The 17,411-nt window shown below is 33.5% G+C and overlaps 1 protein-coding gene across 1 annotated transcript in view; it reads left to right on the top strand.

Moving 5' to 3' along the window:
* Positions 1-3,198: 3,198 nt before the first annotated feature.
* LOC128984765 (septin-1-like) overlaps positions 3,199-17,411 on the top strand; it is a 28,195-nt gene continuing 13,982 nt past the window's right edge. The window contains exons 1-6 of the mRNA XM_054404134.1: positions 3,199-3,376; positions 5,540-5,732; positions 6,842-6,965; positions 11,515-11,649; positions 14,846-14,963; positions 16,465-16,551. Coding sequence (XP_054260109.1) covers positions 3,353-3,376; positions 5,540-5,732; positions 6,842-6,965; positions 11,515-11,649; positions 14,846-14,963; positions 16,465-16,551 — 681 coding nt within the window. The 5' untranslated portion in view covers positions 3,199-3,352. The remainder of the gene's footprint in view (positions 3,377-5,539; positions 5,733-6,841; positions 6,966-11,514; positions 11,650-14,845; positions 14,964-16,464; positions 16,552-17,411) is intronic.

Here is a 17,411-nt window from a genome sequence, read left to right as displayed (position 1 = left end):
ACCGGAAGTCCTTAGTTACTTACACAGCCGCCATTTTGTTTTTTTCGCTTATTAATTTTTTTCTAAAAAGTGGTAAGAGATACGAAATTGAAACATTGCAAAAACATTTATGACAACGAGACAAAGCTACACAAAAATTATGAACATTTTTACAATTCATAAAACAAAATGGCGGCCATTTAAAATTTTGTTTCTTAAATAACTCTAAAACCGTTGAGTTTACAAAAAATTGACAAGAATAACTTTTTTAGGAAAATTTAATTAAAAATCGATTGACACCTTAAACTTTAAGATCGGATGAATATTAACTGATATATGGCGGCTTTAGTAATACGTGACCGCTGGAGGTTAGATGTAGTGCATGCCGAACACAGATAATATATCTGTGATGCCGAGGCATAGTCTGCCACAACAATGCAACAGTCTCCGTCAACTTTGCAAGTTATTTTTAAACGATTTTAGATTATTTCAAACAATAATAAAATATTACCTACATAGCCCCAAAAGTGTTTTTTATCAATGATCAATCATTAGTATGGCTTACAAATTGCAAACCTTTTTTTGTCTTTAAAGTTCACACCAAACGCCCAAACCTTTTAAATCAGCTGTGTTGAAAGTTAACGTACTTGCTTACAAAAAAAATCTGCGGATTGTATCGTTGTCTGAATATGTTATTGTTTATTCAATGTAGTCAGTTCCTCTAACCTTTTACAGTAAGAGTACACTTTAAAAGTGAATGTACTTAATATTACTAAGTATTACTTAATACGAATTACTTAATACATTTCATAAATTATTACATTACATTTAATACATTTTAATATTAATAATTTCAGTCCAAATTACTAAAATAAACACAGCTTCTTTATTTATGAACCGATTTTATTCATTTTTGTTTTGTTGGATTTGTCATAATAAATACTAAACCTTTTGTGTCTTACAAAATTTTGATTTAGGTACCGGTTTTCATGAAATTTGGCATTAAAAAATTCAAACGGCCGCCATTTTTAAATTTGGAAAGTTAAAATAATAATTTTTTTATAAATGTTACTTACTATAGTGTAAACAATTTTGCCAAATTTCGTAAAAATATCTCAAAGGAATTTTGAAATAATAAATATTTTCCCCAAAAAACAAAATGGCGGATTACGGCTAAACTAAGCCGAAATCCAAAAAAATTTATTCTTCATTTTTGACTTATTTTTGCATGTAGAATTAGGTCCTGTATAGCCCATCACACTTTTTTGTGACACCCTGTATATATTATTTTTGGCTCTGCAAAATACCTTAGAAATAAATTGCAACATTTTATGTTTTAGGGTTCAAACATGTGAAACATGAAGTTTTACTCTTTAACCCCCCCCCACATAAACCCCAACCCCCATTCCCATTGTCTAAACAATCATCCAACCCAATAAAAAATATGTTCAATTAAGATTACCTGAGTAATGCTGGTCATCGTGTATGACACGTTTATACTAAATATCAACAAAATCGGATCATTTTTGCTAGAGTTGCTTCTGTTTCAATCGCATAACGGCATAAGTTACTGGAATTTTACAATCAACACCTTTTAATTGGTGGTATCACCTTCCGGTCAGATTTTAAAGTCGTGTTTTCCAGTTACACCAGTTCCACTTCCCCAATGAGCTAGAAATACAACTGAAGCTCACTGGGTGAGAGAGAGAGAATTGAGAGTCGTTGCCATTTATGGGGTTATTACTATGGGTTAAGTACATTGTACTATTTGTACTTCGTACATTGACTAGGAGATTAGGATTTGGGATTGTAATAAAACCCATGAGCCAATGAACTGGTCTATTCCCCTAGTTTGTAACCAAAAAATCAAATTTTACAGTGTGTCGATTTTCTAGCTGATTTGATAATATAAATATGAATTTACCAAGTTAATAAGCCAGTCACAGGTACTTTTTTTAAATTCATACATATTCAACAAGCAGGTTCGTTATTTGCAGATTCAACAAATTCGTGTCGTTAAGCCATGAATATAATTAAGGATTAACTTATGTAATTAACCTCTATAATCAATGAGCAGTAGTAAAATTGGGTTTATTACTACTGTATTGGGGCAATTGAGACTATCTATTGTATAAGAATAAGAGATTCATGATTTTGCCGCAATCGCGAGAAAAGATTACGCTTCCGCGACCACGGGCGACGAAGATGATGACTTCAAGCAAGACCGCGGATAATGTACTTATGTTGCCGCGGTACGATGACCAGTTTCCATGACAGCGGGAGACGATGATCATATCTACGCATGGACACAGGATATTCATAAGATTTGGCCGCGATCACGGAAAACGATTACGGTGTTTCCATGACTGACGATGAAAAAAACATCCTTGAGCGTTTTTGGATTTTACCGCAATCACTTTTGTTAATAAAAACGAACAAAAAATGTGGTATGTTAGTGGTGATGTTTTGGTGGGTGGAGGGGGGGGTGGCATCCACAAACTGCGGGGGAGGCGCTGCTCGATGTACTTACGCCACTGCCATACGCTGTATTTTTATCCCGAAAATGGGATTCGTCCTAGACCATGAGCGGAATTAATGCGAGATGGAACTGGATTTATAGCTCTGACCTCTATATTTCCTTTTTAACAGATTTTTATAAAAAAAACCATCCCCAATTGATTGAATAGTTGCAGTATAGTAATATATCAATGTTTAAAGATCTATTTTAACTTGATACGTTAAACAGATCACTCGGAAAGGGTTTTTTTTACGAAATTCATGCGGGTTAAAACGGGATTTATAGCTCAGACCTCTATTTTCTTCTTTTTTACTGGTTTTAGACACAAATCTACCCCCAATTGATTGAATAGTGGCAATGGCAATATTACTTAATCAAGTAACCTCTATTTTAATTTTTAACTACCGTACGTTAAACAGATCACTCAGAAAAGGATCGACAGATCGAAAGCGGGATTTTCTCGGCCCAAAAAGTGGGATTTGTGTAATCTGTCATGTGGATAGTGGATTCACTGGAGTGGAGATTGGAGAACGAAACGATTGGTTGCTATACCAACCCATCTTTCCTTCGGTTCGGTTCGGTCCAGTCCGTCGGTCCGTCATAGTCACAATGTCATAATGAGTACTCACTCACTACACTACACTTACACTACCAACCACTACTACACTACTAGTCAGTAGTCACTACTCGACTCGGTCGTCACCGTCATGAACATGAACGTCAGAATTTGACTTTTGAAGTGGCATTTGCCGATTAATGTTGGTTGCGTTTTTTACAAGTACTTACGGTTTAATAGTTTTGTTTTTAGATTGATTGTCCAAGTTTGTACTTAAAAGTCAAGACTTTTGAAGCAAAATGTCCAGTGAATCAGTTAAATCGGTAAGATGTATTTCCTAGAAACATAACCCTTCCATCTAAGGCGAGAATTAGTCATCTTAATTATTTGAAGATATTAGCCTAGGCTTAAGATAGTTGTTGTTCCGCATTTATTTATTATGTTGTTAGTTAGGTGCGTACGATTAGTGTAAAGTGCAATCTATGTTAAACAGGTTTGAACTCTCTTCAGGTCTATTTACACCATGAAGGTATGCTAACTTAGGCTTCATCAGTTCTGTTAAAATGTAATAATTTTTTATCCAACCATTTCAGCTGACTAAAAAAACTATTGCTTTGGCCTAGGCTATTAGGGGTATTTAAGAGACTCATACTGTAATTTAAGTACTAAAAGTTGGCTCATTTCTGGATTTTCTCCTTGTCCTAACCTAGGTAGGGTAGGACTAACTTAGCCCTTCTGAAGTTATTTATTAGAATCACCCTTCACCTGATGCTCCCATAACCTCTTTAAATGTTCAACTGTATGACTTTATTTGAAATTTTTATAAAGTTTAGACCTAGGCTACCTTAGTTATTTTTGCATAACTTACACTGATCTACTAGGGTCCTTTGAAGCAGACACACACCCGCATGCTTGTCACAATAAAATCCAATGCAACTAAGTTATTCTAGCCTTTCTAACAGGGCCATATTTTCCTAAGGGTGGTTGCCAGGGGCCTCACTTAGGGCTTTGAAGATAACTTTTTCCTCTTGAAAAATACATTTCACTGATAAGTTAATCTGTTTGATTCAAGAGTTTCAAGCTTTTACTCTCACGATCTCTGAAAGCGTGTGCGATAAAAAATCACGACTTCACTCCGATCGCTGGGGATGATCAAACATCACAGGATGCTCACGAGCTCACGATTTTGTCATCGCTGAGAATTATTTTGATTTGTGTTCATAACCATAACGATTGATATTTAATAATCCATACCTTGTAAAGAAACCCAATTTTGACCCGTAATCCTAAGGTCAAAAATTTAACCAGATCCAAAGTAGGATCTAGAACTTAAACAAGTTTGGCATGCAGACCTCTAATATTAGGCCTATTATTAAAAAATCAAATGGATCATCACTATTTATGAGCTAGCCTCCTAGGTTTATCCGGCAATTGGAGCTCTGAAAACAATGGATCCAGTTCATAAAGTTGAACCAATAGGCCTATCATGTGTATTTATAAACCCTTTAAGCTCCAGCAATTGAAGATAATCAGAATAGAGGAGGCTCTCTAAGTGTGAGCCGCTAGGGGCCTTATAGATCCAAAATACAACCCTGCTTTCCAAGCTAACAATCCAACAATAGTTCACTCAAAACACACAAGTTAAAAATTTGGATAAAGTACAAGTACCGTAGGCCTAATGTCAGTCAACGCTTAGTAACTATTCTCTAAAACTCAAAGCAAACTAAGACTAAATTTAACTTCATTATTGATAAATTATTGAATTACTCGGTGGAATGCTCTCGACTAAAAATATCTTCCAAGCAATAACTACCTATATCTGATTGCTGGTACTATACTAGAGCTACCAAGTGCTGGAACCACAAACATTAATGAGTTAAGATTAATGTGGTGGCTGTTAATTAGTTAAGATACGATCATAAAATGAAAAACTATGCTAATTAAAACAAACTACCACAATTAATTAACCTGCTGTCAGCCAGGCTTATATTTTTAGGCCATTCAGAGTTAACTACTATCCTACTGGCCTGCACAGTAATTTACGCATACTGAATCCCTGGGCTTGTTGGGCCTCAGAACTATCAGTAAAATATATTTTATACGCTATGGAGCTTGCCCAAAAGCGTTAAGAAACTACTTCAATGTTATTCCTGAATCCTGAAGCTTGCCAAACCTAGCTTTTTAGTCAGGATTAGACCAGCTCTGTTACAATTCTTGTAGGCCTACCATGTTACTGACCACTAGCGGGACTCTATCCAACTTAAACAATGTTTTGACTTTGACACACTCATTACTGTACTCACTACTTGTACACGCACACACTTCTCACTGACACACCTAGCAGCTCCTGGATACCTGACGCTTATCATGGCTGATAAGCCGGGTCAAAGGACTTTAACTCGCTCTTTACCCCTGGAAAAACAGCTTTTTACAATTGCCTTTTATGTAACTTATGTATGGTGTCTTAATAAAAACCTTGCTTACAGTTTTCAAGTTTGGAAACTCCAGGCTATGTTGGTTTTGCTAATCTACCCAACCAAGTTCATCGAAAGTCAGTGAAGAAAGGCTTTGAATTCACTCTGATGGTGGTTGGTGAATCTGGTCTTGGAAAATCTACTTTAGTCAACAGCCTGTTTCTTACTGATTTGTATCCTGAACGAATTGTGCCTGATGCTATTGGTAAGCCTGGAGCATTGCTTCTATACTTTATGTCTCTTTATAGTACTATAATAACAAAAAAATACTAGGCCTATGACTTTTTATGTTGAATTTTAAAGGGTTTTGTTAACACATTTTTACTGCATGAAAGTATGTTGGCCTTTATCAACTATGGTCTCAGTTTAAAATCTAATCTATCTACTTATACCCTTAATAACAAGATCTTCTTCACAATGAAGGGATTCAACTTCTGAAATTTGCTTTCCTATTGGGTCTTGAGATAGCACTTGCTTCAATATGAAGGTTGACTTTATGACAAAGAGTATCACCTAGAGATTGCTTATAAGTTCCAATTCTGTTTTAAAAGAGGATTGAAGTTATTTTCCATCACTGATTTGTAAAACAGTAAATTCATAACGTTTCAGGATTTGGAATCAGACCAAGTCTTCAGGTGGGAAGTAACTAAATAAGGGAGAGATATGCTGCTACATAAAACTTATGGACACTCTTGTAACGTATATTTACACTTATCCTGTTAATTCACAAGACGGTAAATATTAAATACATAGAAAAGATGGTAAGTGGTGATTGATTTTGATTGGACATTCTAATCACCAACAGACCGATAGGTGAATGACAAGAATCTCGGTGGTGTTCCTACTTAAATCCTATTGGCTACCGGATAGTAGTGAAGTATAGGAGTAGGGACACCTTTGAGGTTCTTGCCATTCACCCATTGGGTCTGATGATTGGAGTGTCCAATCAAAATTGATCACCACTTATAATCTTTTATATGTATTTACCGTCTTGTGAGTAAACAGTATAAGAATTACAAATATATTATGTTTCAAGAGTGTTACTAGACATTTTTTTTACCCTCCACAAATTTAATAACAGGTACAATGCTAATCAACAAGTTATTTATGTTACTAATCAAAAATAGGAAATATTCACAATAATCCTTTAGCACAATCTCACTAGCAATGAACTTGTAAATGAAGATGTTTCAACTGTATATACAACAATGAAGCCTTAATTTTTTGTTCAATATAAAACCGTGTAAAAACAGATTTTTTAATCATAAGCAACAACACTCATGATCCATCTTAAAAAAACCTTTTTATGTTTAGAGAAAACCAACCAAACTGTGAAACTGGATGCCTCTACTGTTGAGATCGAGGAGAGGGGCGTAAAACTGCGTTTGACTGTGGTGGATACCCCAGGTTACGGAGATGCCATCGACAACACTGATAGGTTAGTCACTTTGTTTAGATTTTTATGGACAAAAATTCGGTCGGACTAAATTTGTTCGGCGCGGAACGTGGAGCACAGAGTGCATAGAAGCGATTTTAATGGCTCTCTGCTACGTTTTTAGGAAAACAGTAGTACCATTAAATTAGGTACCTAAGACCAGAGGAAAGCGTACTCTGCACTCTGTGATCCATTGCCGCATCTAGGAAAACCCAGCTTCAGTTTTCAAACATTTTAACTTGTTTGTCTAAACTAGGAGATCCAAACCTTGCCTTGCTCTACTCTAATGTCAACCTCTTGTTAGAACTGATAATTAATTTGGCTAGTTCCCAATATCAAATGGTAACTGGATTCATAAACAATCGGTTACACAATCGAACCAGCAACCATTAGATTTGAAGGCAAGCACTATAATACCTACCTGGCTACCCTGTCAATAAGATTTCATTTTCTTTTGTTGTGAGTAATTTTAAGTTTGATATTTTATTAGTAATGGAAATGTTATCAAATAAATACCATATTGTGATAATAACTTCTTCAATATGAATTCTGTAATATTGTTAGAAGTTAAAGCTTTTTGATAGTAGATTTTTAAAGTTCTTTCTTAGTATTATTACGGAAATTATACCTATCAAATCATATGATCAAACAAATCATTGTCTTTTACTGTATAAAATTTGTGTTCAACTGGGGGAAATATTGCTATCTTTTGGACTCCATACGTTTCTCATGCGTTCAAACAGTCATTGTTTAAACTATGTTTAGTTTGATAACAGAAGATAATTTTAAGATAACAATATTGTTTTAATTTACTATGGTTATGCTTCTTTTGAAACCAGTATTAGGGAGGTTGGTTTACAATTACATTCTAAAAAAGAAATTGATTTTGAATTGTATATTGGTTGCCCTTGAAGATAATTTTCTGAGTCTTAGGGGTGATCAGTTTTTTACTGGTTTTCTGGAGATAAAATGTTACAACAAAAAATTCTAGAACAAAAACTAACCATCTTTGCAATCTTGCCATAAAATCATAATAGTGTAGCATTGGCTGTGTCTGGCAGATTGGCAAATAGCAGTAACTGAGTCAATGAACAAGTTATTGAATCTCTTGTTTATAATATGTGTTAAGGGAACAAATCAATACCTTTTGAGATATGTAGTTGAGTCTAAAAAGGGTAAATATGTTTGAATGAGCTTTTGTCAATCAATAAGAATAACTTAACTATAATAAGTTAATAATAATACAGCCTGAAGATGAAAACATAGTTTTTGAAAGCACTTGTAGAATTAAAACTTATATATTGGCCTTTTTGAACCTTAGAATTCATTATTACATTACATTTATTTGCCAATATCTCCAACATAAGTAATCAATAAGAATAAGAATAGGCCTAAATAATATTAGGCCTGTCGGCATGACAACACAAGCCTAAATAGAATTTTGAAAGAGACTCATGGCAAAAGCAATAAATCTAATTTGCCGATAATAACTGTACTTAACTATATATAGTTATTCTGAAACCACTGTAAAATCAATAACACCCTCCCTGGTCGCGGCGAGATTGAGAAAACCTTTCTTTGGTCACAGTAAAATCGAGCACATCTGCGGTCACATTTAAATCACGAACCTCTACAAAGCTTACGGCGAAAACGTGAACATCATCTGCGGTCACGGCAACCAATGTCTCACACAATGGCTTCAAAATCATGAAACTTGAAGAGCGTGTCCCCTCTTAAATACTAGGGTTGCTTTCAGAGAGGTGAAAGCCAGTTGAGCGGAACAAACGTGATTTGATATTTGTATAAGTAACTAAATGGGAAAAAGTCAATAGATGTACTAATGCTGGTTTTATTGATTAAAATTATAATAAGTCAGATATGTTTTTAATACATCTTGTTATTCAGATACCTCTTCCAAAGGTGCATTATGGTAGTTTTGACCAGGAAAATATTACAGTAGTTGGAATCTGGTATTAACATCCAAAAAGGGCATTAAAGTATAAAAAAGAGAAAAAATATAACATTCAAATTCAACTGTAGCCTACAACAAAAACATCGGACTTCATTTTTCACCCTTACAACCGGTTAAAGTAGGCTATATTAAAAAAACTGTAACTTAAAAAAAACGAGTATTAAAAGTATTACAACAGGAGGGGAAATTTGACATTTAAATTCAAGTGTGCAACATAAACATTGGTTTTCATTTCAACCCCTGCAATCGGTTAAACTCGGCTTCCTTTGCTAGAAATAATTTATGATTGTTAATACCAAGTATTCTTGATGGAGGATATGATTGTAATGTAACTGGAATGTAGGTCTTCTACCATTATTAGGACGATTTAGAGACGGCATTTTAATACTGTCCTTAATAATACCATTGGCCATTGGAGACAGAAGATTTTGATGAAAAAGATGGTTACAAATTTAACATGGGGATGGAATGTCTAGTTGTATTAATAGTCAAAGATAAAACATAGGCCTACGAAATATGTAGGGCTATTTTAATGTAAGACTCAAATGTAAAACACCTTTAAAAGACTAAAATGAACTGAATTATCAATCATGCTTTTCAATGTGTAAAAACTGCAAATAAGTACAGCTGAGGTATTTTTAACATTAGGTATATGGAAAGTTCCCTTTAGAAAGGAATTACGACCTTAAAGGGCAATTTATGAAATAATGAATAATTTTGCGCAAGGTTTCTCGTCATGACGAACATTTATGTATATGGTTTATGGGGGTGTGACATGTAGTTTTCACAAAAGATCATGGATACTTTTGGCTTTAGATACAACTTTTCACATTTCATAAATTATATGTTAGTTTTGCTATGGTCAAAGGTCCAAATCCAAATGTTCTTTTCATTTGGTTTTTATGTAGTAATTTGCTAGAATCATTGACTTTATATAAAGTCAATGCTAGAATACAGTAGATGGTTTGTTAAGACCATATGCAAACATTTTTGAAATCGTTTCACCGTTTAACCAACTATTCCAAAAGATTAAAATTATATGGTACAACACAAATTTACAACTCGATCACCTACCTACAACCTACACTTTACCTCCCTAATCTAACCTTACTTCAAAACACAATGTAGTCACGAATACTCATAAACCCCGACCTACCTTCCCCACATGCCTATAAATTAGATCAGTGCTCAATTTTCCTTTTTACTACCGAAGTGTAATAACTTACTGCACCGTCGATGTAATTCAACATAATATAACCTGTGATGTATTATCGGATTAAATATCGATTTCGATGCGGTTCGATATATCGCTTATTAAATCCTGATTTCTAACATTGGCTGTTTCTAATCAGCTGGCAACACAAATAGGTTCCCAAGAAAGTAGTCACTGGTCCGTATCCCTCCGCTCCTTGTTTATGCTCCGCGCATTGAGGAAGTAGTTCCGTATATTTTCTCGATTTTCAGTGAATTCCGTGCCTTAAAAAAATGTTTTAACGGCATTTTATTGTTTATTAAAATCATAGGAATGGTTTAAAAACGTTTAAAAGAAAAGTCTAGAAAGTTTAGAAATACCTTATGATTCTCTTGTTTACATTTTTCTTGTAAACAAAAAACTGTCATATGGCTACTTTAGTCCCATAAGCCTAATGTTAAAATTTGGAAATTTTAAGTTCGTTTTAAATTGCATTAGCATTATCTAATTGAAATTTGTTTGTTTATTAACCATCTCACTATTAGTCTAAGTAATCTTGTTAAGTTTAGCTGAAATGTGTTCTGCCGTTATTGAGTGATGTTGCTTTATTTGTTGCATTGAAGTTGATCCCAAAGAGCTACGCTCGCTTCGCTCGCTCCGCTCAATAAATACTTCTAGATGCTCATCCCTAGAACGGATATTGAGCTGAGCATGAGGAACTGAAAACTTTCCACTTCAGAGCTGCTCGTATGGCCGGCTTAATGTGGATATATCCGTAATACAGAGGTCGGGAGCGTGTGAATTAATTTAATTGAATCTGTTATATAGAGGTTATGTAAGGGTTCCCTGCTATGGGTACCTATTCGTTATACAGGAGTAAGTAAATTGCCAACGAAATGACTAAATATTTGTTGTATTGAGGGTTTTATACATTTTTTTTTTTTTTGCTAAATAGAGGCACATTTTCTATTAAATGATATGGCGCTTGCACGGGATCGCAAAATAATACATTACATAGATAATTTGTTACATTGAGGCTCGTTACAGCGAGGTTCTACTGTACCTCCACTGTTCATATTACCAAGTCATATTACTGTTTGTTTACTACATTTTATTGTGTCTTTAGTAATTTCATAATTTGTGTTGATATCATTGTAGGCTACTATTCTTGTATGCACAAGTATATACTTCAAATGGTTTGTACTAAATTCAACGCTCTTTTGAACAGTGTTTATTTTGTATGTTTTTTACCCATACATCCACTAAACCAACAGTTTTTGTAGTCCCAACACTACCAACTACTAAATAATTAATTAAATTCAACAAGTTAAAAAAACATCAAGTTAATTAGTTTGTTACAATATTAAATTTGTTTCATTATGTTGCAGTTTTCGTGCCATAATCCAGTACATCGATGATCAGTTTGAACGATTTCTCCGTGACGAAAGTGGCCTCAACAGACGCAATAAAGTTGACAATAGAATACATTGCTGCTTCTACTTCATTTCGCCATTTGGACATGGGTAAGTCTTAAAATGATAATCTGTGATGTTTTCATCATTAAATTATTGTGTATTTGCCTTAAACAATATTTAAAATGCTTAAATTAATTTGGAAACAGATGTGTTATCATTGTAGACATACAAAAGGAAATTAAAATGTACATTTGAGTCCAGCTAATCTGTACTGAATAGAACGGAATGCTTTTTAGGTCAGCTGATTGTTTGAATTAGCCGAAATAATTTAAATTCAGTAGAACTTCAATTAACCCGGATATTAGGGGGTTAGGTGGGGGAGACCACGTATGATGAAAACCATAGTTATCGGACATGGTATGAAAATATATAAACTTAGCAAACCCTTAAAAACAAAGTAAGGTGTAAATAGACCTTAATGTTCTCATTTTGAATGTTGACACAGCAAAAATTTTTTAAATATGCAATCATTAATATAACATAATTATGGCTTTTAACCCTCCGAGTGTCACGCGTCATAAAAATGACGCACAACACACTTTGTGTAGGGTCACGCGTCACTTTTATGACGCACAAACATCGTTTACGGCGAAGGCTCTATGACTGACTGAATCGGATTGAACTGGATCGAGTTAGGTATCGTTCTTTCCGTAATATTCTAAGCTTTCTCCAGAGGTCTGTCTCTAAGCGCTATTCATTTTAGTTCCGAAAATATTGTAGCAGACAGCTGACGTGCGTGTATTTGTAAACAGCTAGGTTCCCCCGGACCGATGACTGATGTGTTTTATTACGTTTATCATTGTTTTAGTGTTAAAAATCAAAAGTAGTGATATACGTGGTGCATTATAAGAAGATTTAAGTGGTTTTGAAGTGCTGGTTGATGATCCTGAAGAAGTAGGTAGTGATATTGATGTAAATTATCAGCCAGATTCCTAGCTATGGTTAGGCTATGCATTCTTAGCTAAACGCTATGTACTGAAATCCGTTTTTCGCTCATAACTTATTTATTTGATAACTTACCTCGCTATATGATTATATATTTGTAATCCTCATTAAATTTAGAACAAAGTGGCTATTTTCAAATATTTATAGTCCTATAATTTATACAATTTCATTGAGCGCGAACTTATTTTTTTTTTGAAAATTTTTGAAATTATATTTTTTTTTTACCTAAAAATTTTTTTTTTTGAAAAAATGTTCCTTATGTTTTATATATAATATTGAAGCCCATGATTTTCCAAACAAAATGGTATATAGAACATTAGAATTAACATTGTTTTAAGCTTCTCAGATCCGTTTTAATAAAACCTTGCAAAGGGGCCAAAAATAGGTGGACATTAAGGCCTAAACTATGGACACTCGGAGGGTTAAGCCATTAACTTTGGTTCAGAAATACAAACTGTAACGTTTAAAATTACAGCTTACTCAAACTTAACAAGAAATTAGCCAAAAACTGTACAGCAATGATTCAAGTAAAGAACAAAACCGCTCTTGTAAGCTCCTGCTAAGGATAAACTACCGTAACGTCCTGTTTCAAAACAGAGGCATGGGGATAATTATCTGCTAGCATTGATTTTACCATGGTTGAAAACATATCATTTTGAAAACCATAAAATTATCAGATAACTCCTAAAATCTCTAAAATCTTAACATTGATTAGCTCTAATCTTATTTAAAGGTAATAACAACACTCATAAAAATAAGATTGAGATAAAAAGGACATATAGAAGGTTATTCTTTATCTTTGTTGTTCTTTTTTTCTATGTGTTCAACAAGTTGCCATGGTCACTTATCACCCAATCATCTGAGCTACTAAGCATTCTGTATTCTAGGATTAGGAAATACAGTTAGGCCTAAAAATTTTTTCTCGGTATTAATTTTGTAGAATATATTTTTGTATTACTGTAGTGCAAATTATTTACAAAACATTTCTGGCACTTGTTCGGATAAATAGGACGTTTGGAATACTCATGTTCGGTCTAGCGGCTCTTACGTGTGGACACTATGTTGATCCAATAAGGGATGTAAACCAAGGGAAAGAATTTGGTAGCAATTATATCGTATCCGGATGAAGTAGCTCTAACTTGGATTTGAGAGTTAGGTATGGACGTAAAATAACAAGACCCAAGACCAATAAATATATGAAAATCATATTATTTTTTTTATATTATACTGCAAAGAATTGGCACATGCCATTTTGCTACTGATAATAACATTTGGTTGGTAACTTGTATCACACTCATAACATATATACAGGGTGTCCCGGAACTCTCTACCAATATTTTAGGGCATTGTTCCTGGGTAGTTAACATACCTAAATATCATATTTAAATTGTCCGGAAGTCCTTAGTTACTCACACAGCCGCCATTTTGTTTTTTAAGTTATTAATTTTTTTTTCTAAGGAATGGTTAAACATACGAAATTGAAACTTTGCACAAACATTTATGACAACTAGACAAAGCTACCAAAAAATTATGACGATTTTTAAAATTCATAAAACAAAATGGCGGCCATTTAAAATTTTGTTTCTTAAATAACTCGAAAACCGTTGATTTTACAAAAACTTTACAAGAATAACTTTTTAAAGGCAATTTTATTACAAATCGATCAACACCTTAATCAACACCTTTGAAGATTGGACAAGTATAACCTGAGATATGGTAGTTTTAGTGATACGTAACCGCTGGAGGTTAGTTGCAGCGCATGCTGAAAGCGGTCACGTATCACTAAAACTACCATATCTCAGTTAATACTTGTCTAATCTTCAACATTAAGGTGTCAATCGATTTGTAATAAAATTGCCTTAAAAAAGTTATTCTTGTAAAATTTTTGTAAAATCAACGGTTTTCAAGTTATTTAAGAAACAAAATTTAAAATGGCCGCCATTTTGTTTTATGAATTTTAAAAATCGTCATAATTTTTTGGTAGCTTTGTCTAGTTGTCATAAATGTTTGTGCAAAGTTTCAATTTTGTATGTTTAACCATTCCTTAGAAAAAAATTAATAACTTAAAAAAAACAAAATGGCGGCTGTGTGAGTAAATAAGGATTTCTGGACAATTTAAATATGCTATTTAGGTATGTTAACTACCCAGGAACACTGCCCTAAAATATTGGTAGAGAGTTCCGGGACACCCTGTATAATATTATTTAGCGTTGGTTTAGCAATATCTAGTCTTGCGTAATTTTCTTCCCTAAAAGCGTAGGCTCAATGTTAAATAATTTACATTATTTACTTGTTGCAGGTTGAAACCATTGGACATTGAGTTCATGAAACAGCTCCACAATAAAGTTAACATAGTTCCTGTGATAGCTAAAGCTGATGTTCTTGTGAAGAAAGAGGTTCTAAGACTCAAGAAAAAGGTAAGATAAAAAGACATTTTTACTAAATTAATTGTAATATCCAATTATCGGTGTAAAATACATTTTTGTTCAGAAAGAAAATAAAAGGTATCAGCAATCTGACATTATGCTTTCTCCGTAGCTTGTCAACAACCTTGAAAGCCCTAATGGGTAAGCAATGGGAGTAGCTTTGATATTTTATTTGGAAAATCAAAAAAGTTGCACCAACTTTTGTACAGTAGTTTTTACATGTTAAGGGTTGTACCATTTTGTTTAGAAATAACACATTCGCTGTGGTTGGGCGATGGATAGGTGTGTGAAAACTTTTAAATTTAGTTTCATCCAAACGAGAAGCATGCTTCCCAACAGAAGCAGCACTCAACAAAACTGATAGCAGGCCCTCAGTATTGCCAAATGAAACATAGAAACAGGAAATTGAAAATAAGTATAGGCGCAAGCTTCAATATTTTTTTTTCTTGATTGTCCTGGTTGGGTTGACTAGTATATGAAAGTTGTTTTTACCCAACAAAGTTAGTCCATTTTGCCTCAAGCTTCGATGTCCCCATCATTAAAATTTCAGATAAGTTGGTTTTGTACTTTGATTTTACAAACTTCATATGAGAAGGTTTGTTCACACATATGTTGATCCAATGAACTCATTCAGCAAGCAGAGTTATGTTATATCAACCTATCGGCTACAACTTTGCTTGACAAAACCCTCTCTGACGACAAAACTTTGTCGCTTGCAAACTTTTTCGTGTCACAAACAACTAGTTGATAATTTATTGTTTAATTCCAACTGAACAGCCAGCAAGCAACACTAACTTAGAAGCTTTGTGTTGATTTTTAAAAAGTAAAGCACCATCCTAAGTAAGTTACACCAAAACTCGATATGATTGAAGGCAAGTGTTGAGGACTAGGTTGTTTTTTAAAGAGTATACTTTTGATCTGATGGTATTTTGACTTATTGGGATAGTAAAATAGATTGTTTAATAAAATCTCCTTTTTTGTAGGAGTTGTTTATTAGGTCAAAATCCTATAAGATCAAACTCATATATACAGCCTAAGTTTTTACTACCTACTGACTTTACTTTTTGATCACATGGGACTTTTGATCTAATCAGCCAGTGATTATATTATATTTGATCTAATGGCACAAGTATAATTTATTTGGCCTTAAATAAGCATTCGGCTTAATAGAACGGATCCATCCAAATTCTCAACCCCAAATTGTTTTTGATAATTATCTCTCTTCTGTAAATCATGAGCTAATTATTGCCTCTTGAAAGCAAAGTGTTGTTTTCGTGCAGTCTTGAAAGTCATTCCTGCATCTTCAAAAACTTGAATGAGAAGGGGTGGACTGGATTCCGGTCCAATCGTCATTCAACGTGTAAACTACTCCATAACCATCCAATAAGGAATGCTTTGGGAGCATTCAACTTTGTTGTCTGCAAATTAAATTTAATCCTCCAAATATATTGTCAATATAGATGGTTTAGATTCTCTTTTTGTGATTCTTTAGGTCATGGAGGAAATTGAGAAGCACCAAATCAAGATATATCCATTGCCAGATTGTGACAGTGACGAGGATGAAGATTACAAGGATCAGGTTAGTTTTTTTTATTAATTTTGTTATCCAAGTAGTGAAACTGAATTTGTTTTAGTGCGGAAAAATTGCCATTGGTAAATACTATTTACCAATGGCAACTTTTCCGCACTAATACAACTAAAACCAAAAAGAAAATTTTGAAATTGGAGTTCATTTTCCAACTCTTTTTGCACTCGTTAGACATCTGGTGTACGAAATTGTAAAAAAATCTGTATAGGCCCTGATTCTACAATGGAAGTTTTAATTTTGTGATTTTTGAGAAAGATTCAATAGCCTAACTTTTACATATGTTTTCAATGTTATACTGGACTGTAGATAGGGTCAAATATCATTGAAAACTTATTCTATCAATCATCTTTAAAATGACTTATAAAACCCCACTGCTTCTCTGATTTTTTATTTTTAAATTCAAGACATGCATTAAAATAATGTTTGATGAGTTTTATTGAAATTTTTAGAATCCTTGTCAAATTCCTTATCAGAATAAATATTAAGCAATTATTAGGATTAAAACAATTTATGAACGCATGTTTTGTGTTAAAAATTTTCATCAGTTTATTTATTTTTTTTTTTTTTTAAATTAATTATTGTTTATGGTGTTAGTTCCATGGTTAATTTGACTAAATGCTTGAATTAAATACTTTCAGTAGAATCCCCTTTAAAATTATACAGGTAAAGTTACTAAAGTTAGTTAGTAAAGTTTACTAAATGATTGTAAATAATATGGAAGGTGATAGTTTAATATATGAGCCCTTAAATTTTGTAAATAATATGGAAGGTGATAGTTTAATATATGAGCCCTTAAATTTAATATATAAAATGTAGTTTTTTGTTTGAAAAATTGCCCAAAACGTGATTGA

The sequence above is a fragment of the Macrosteles quadrilineatus genome, unplaced genomic scaffold (assembly GCF_028750875.1).
Source record: "Macrosteles quadrilineatus isolate MER2022 unplaced genomic scaffold, UCM_ALF_1.0 Scaffold_1__1_contigs__length_201487025, whole genome shotgun sequence".
Classification (NCBI taxonomy): Eukaryota; Metazoa; Arthropoda; class Insecta; order Hemiptera; family Cicadellidae; genus Macrosteles; species Macrosteles quadrilineatus.
Note: the sequence above shows the minus strand (reverse complement) of the source record. Positions and strands in the feature narration are given on the sequence as shown.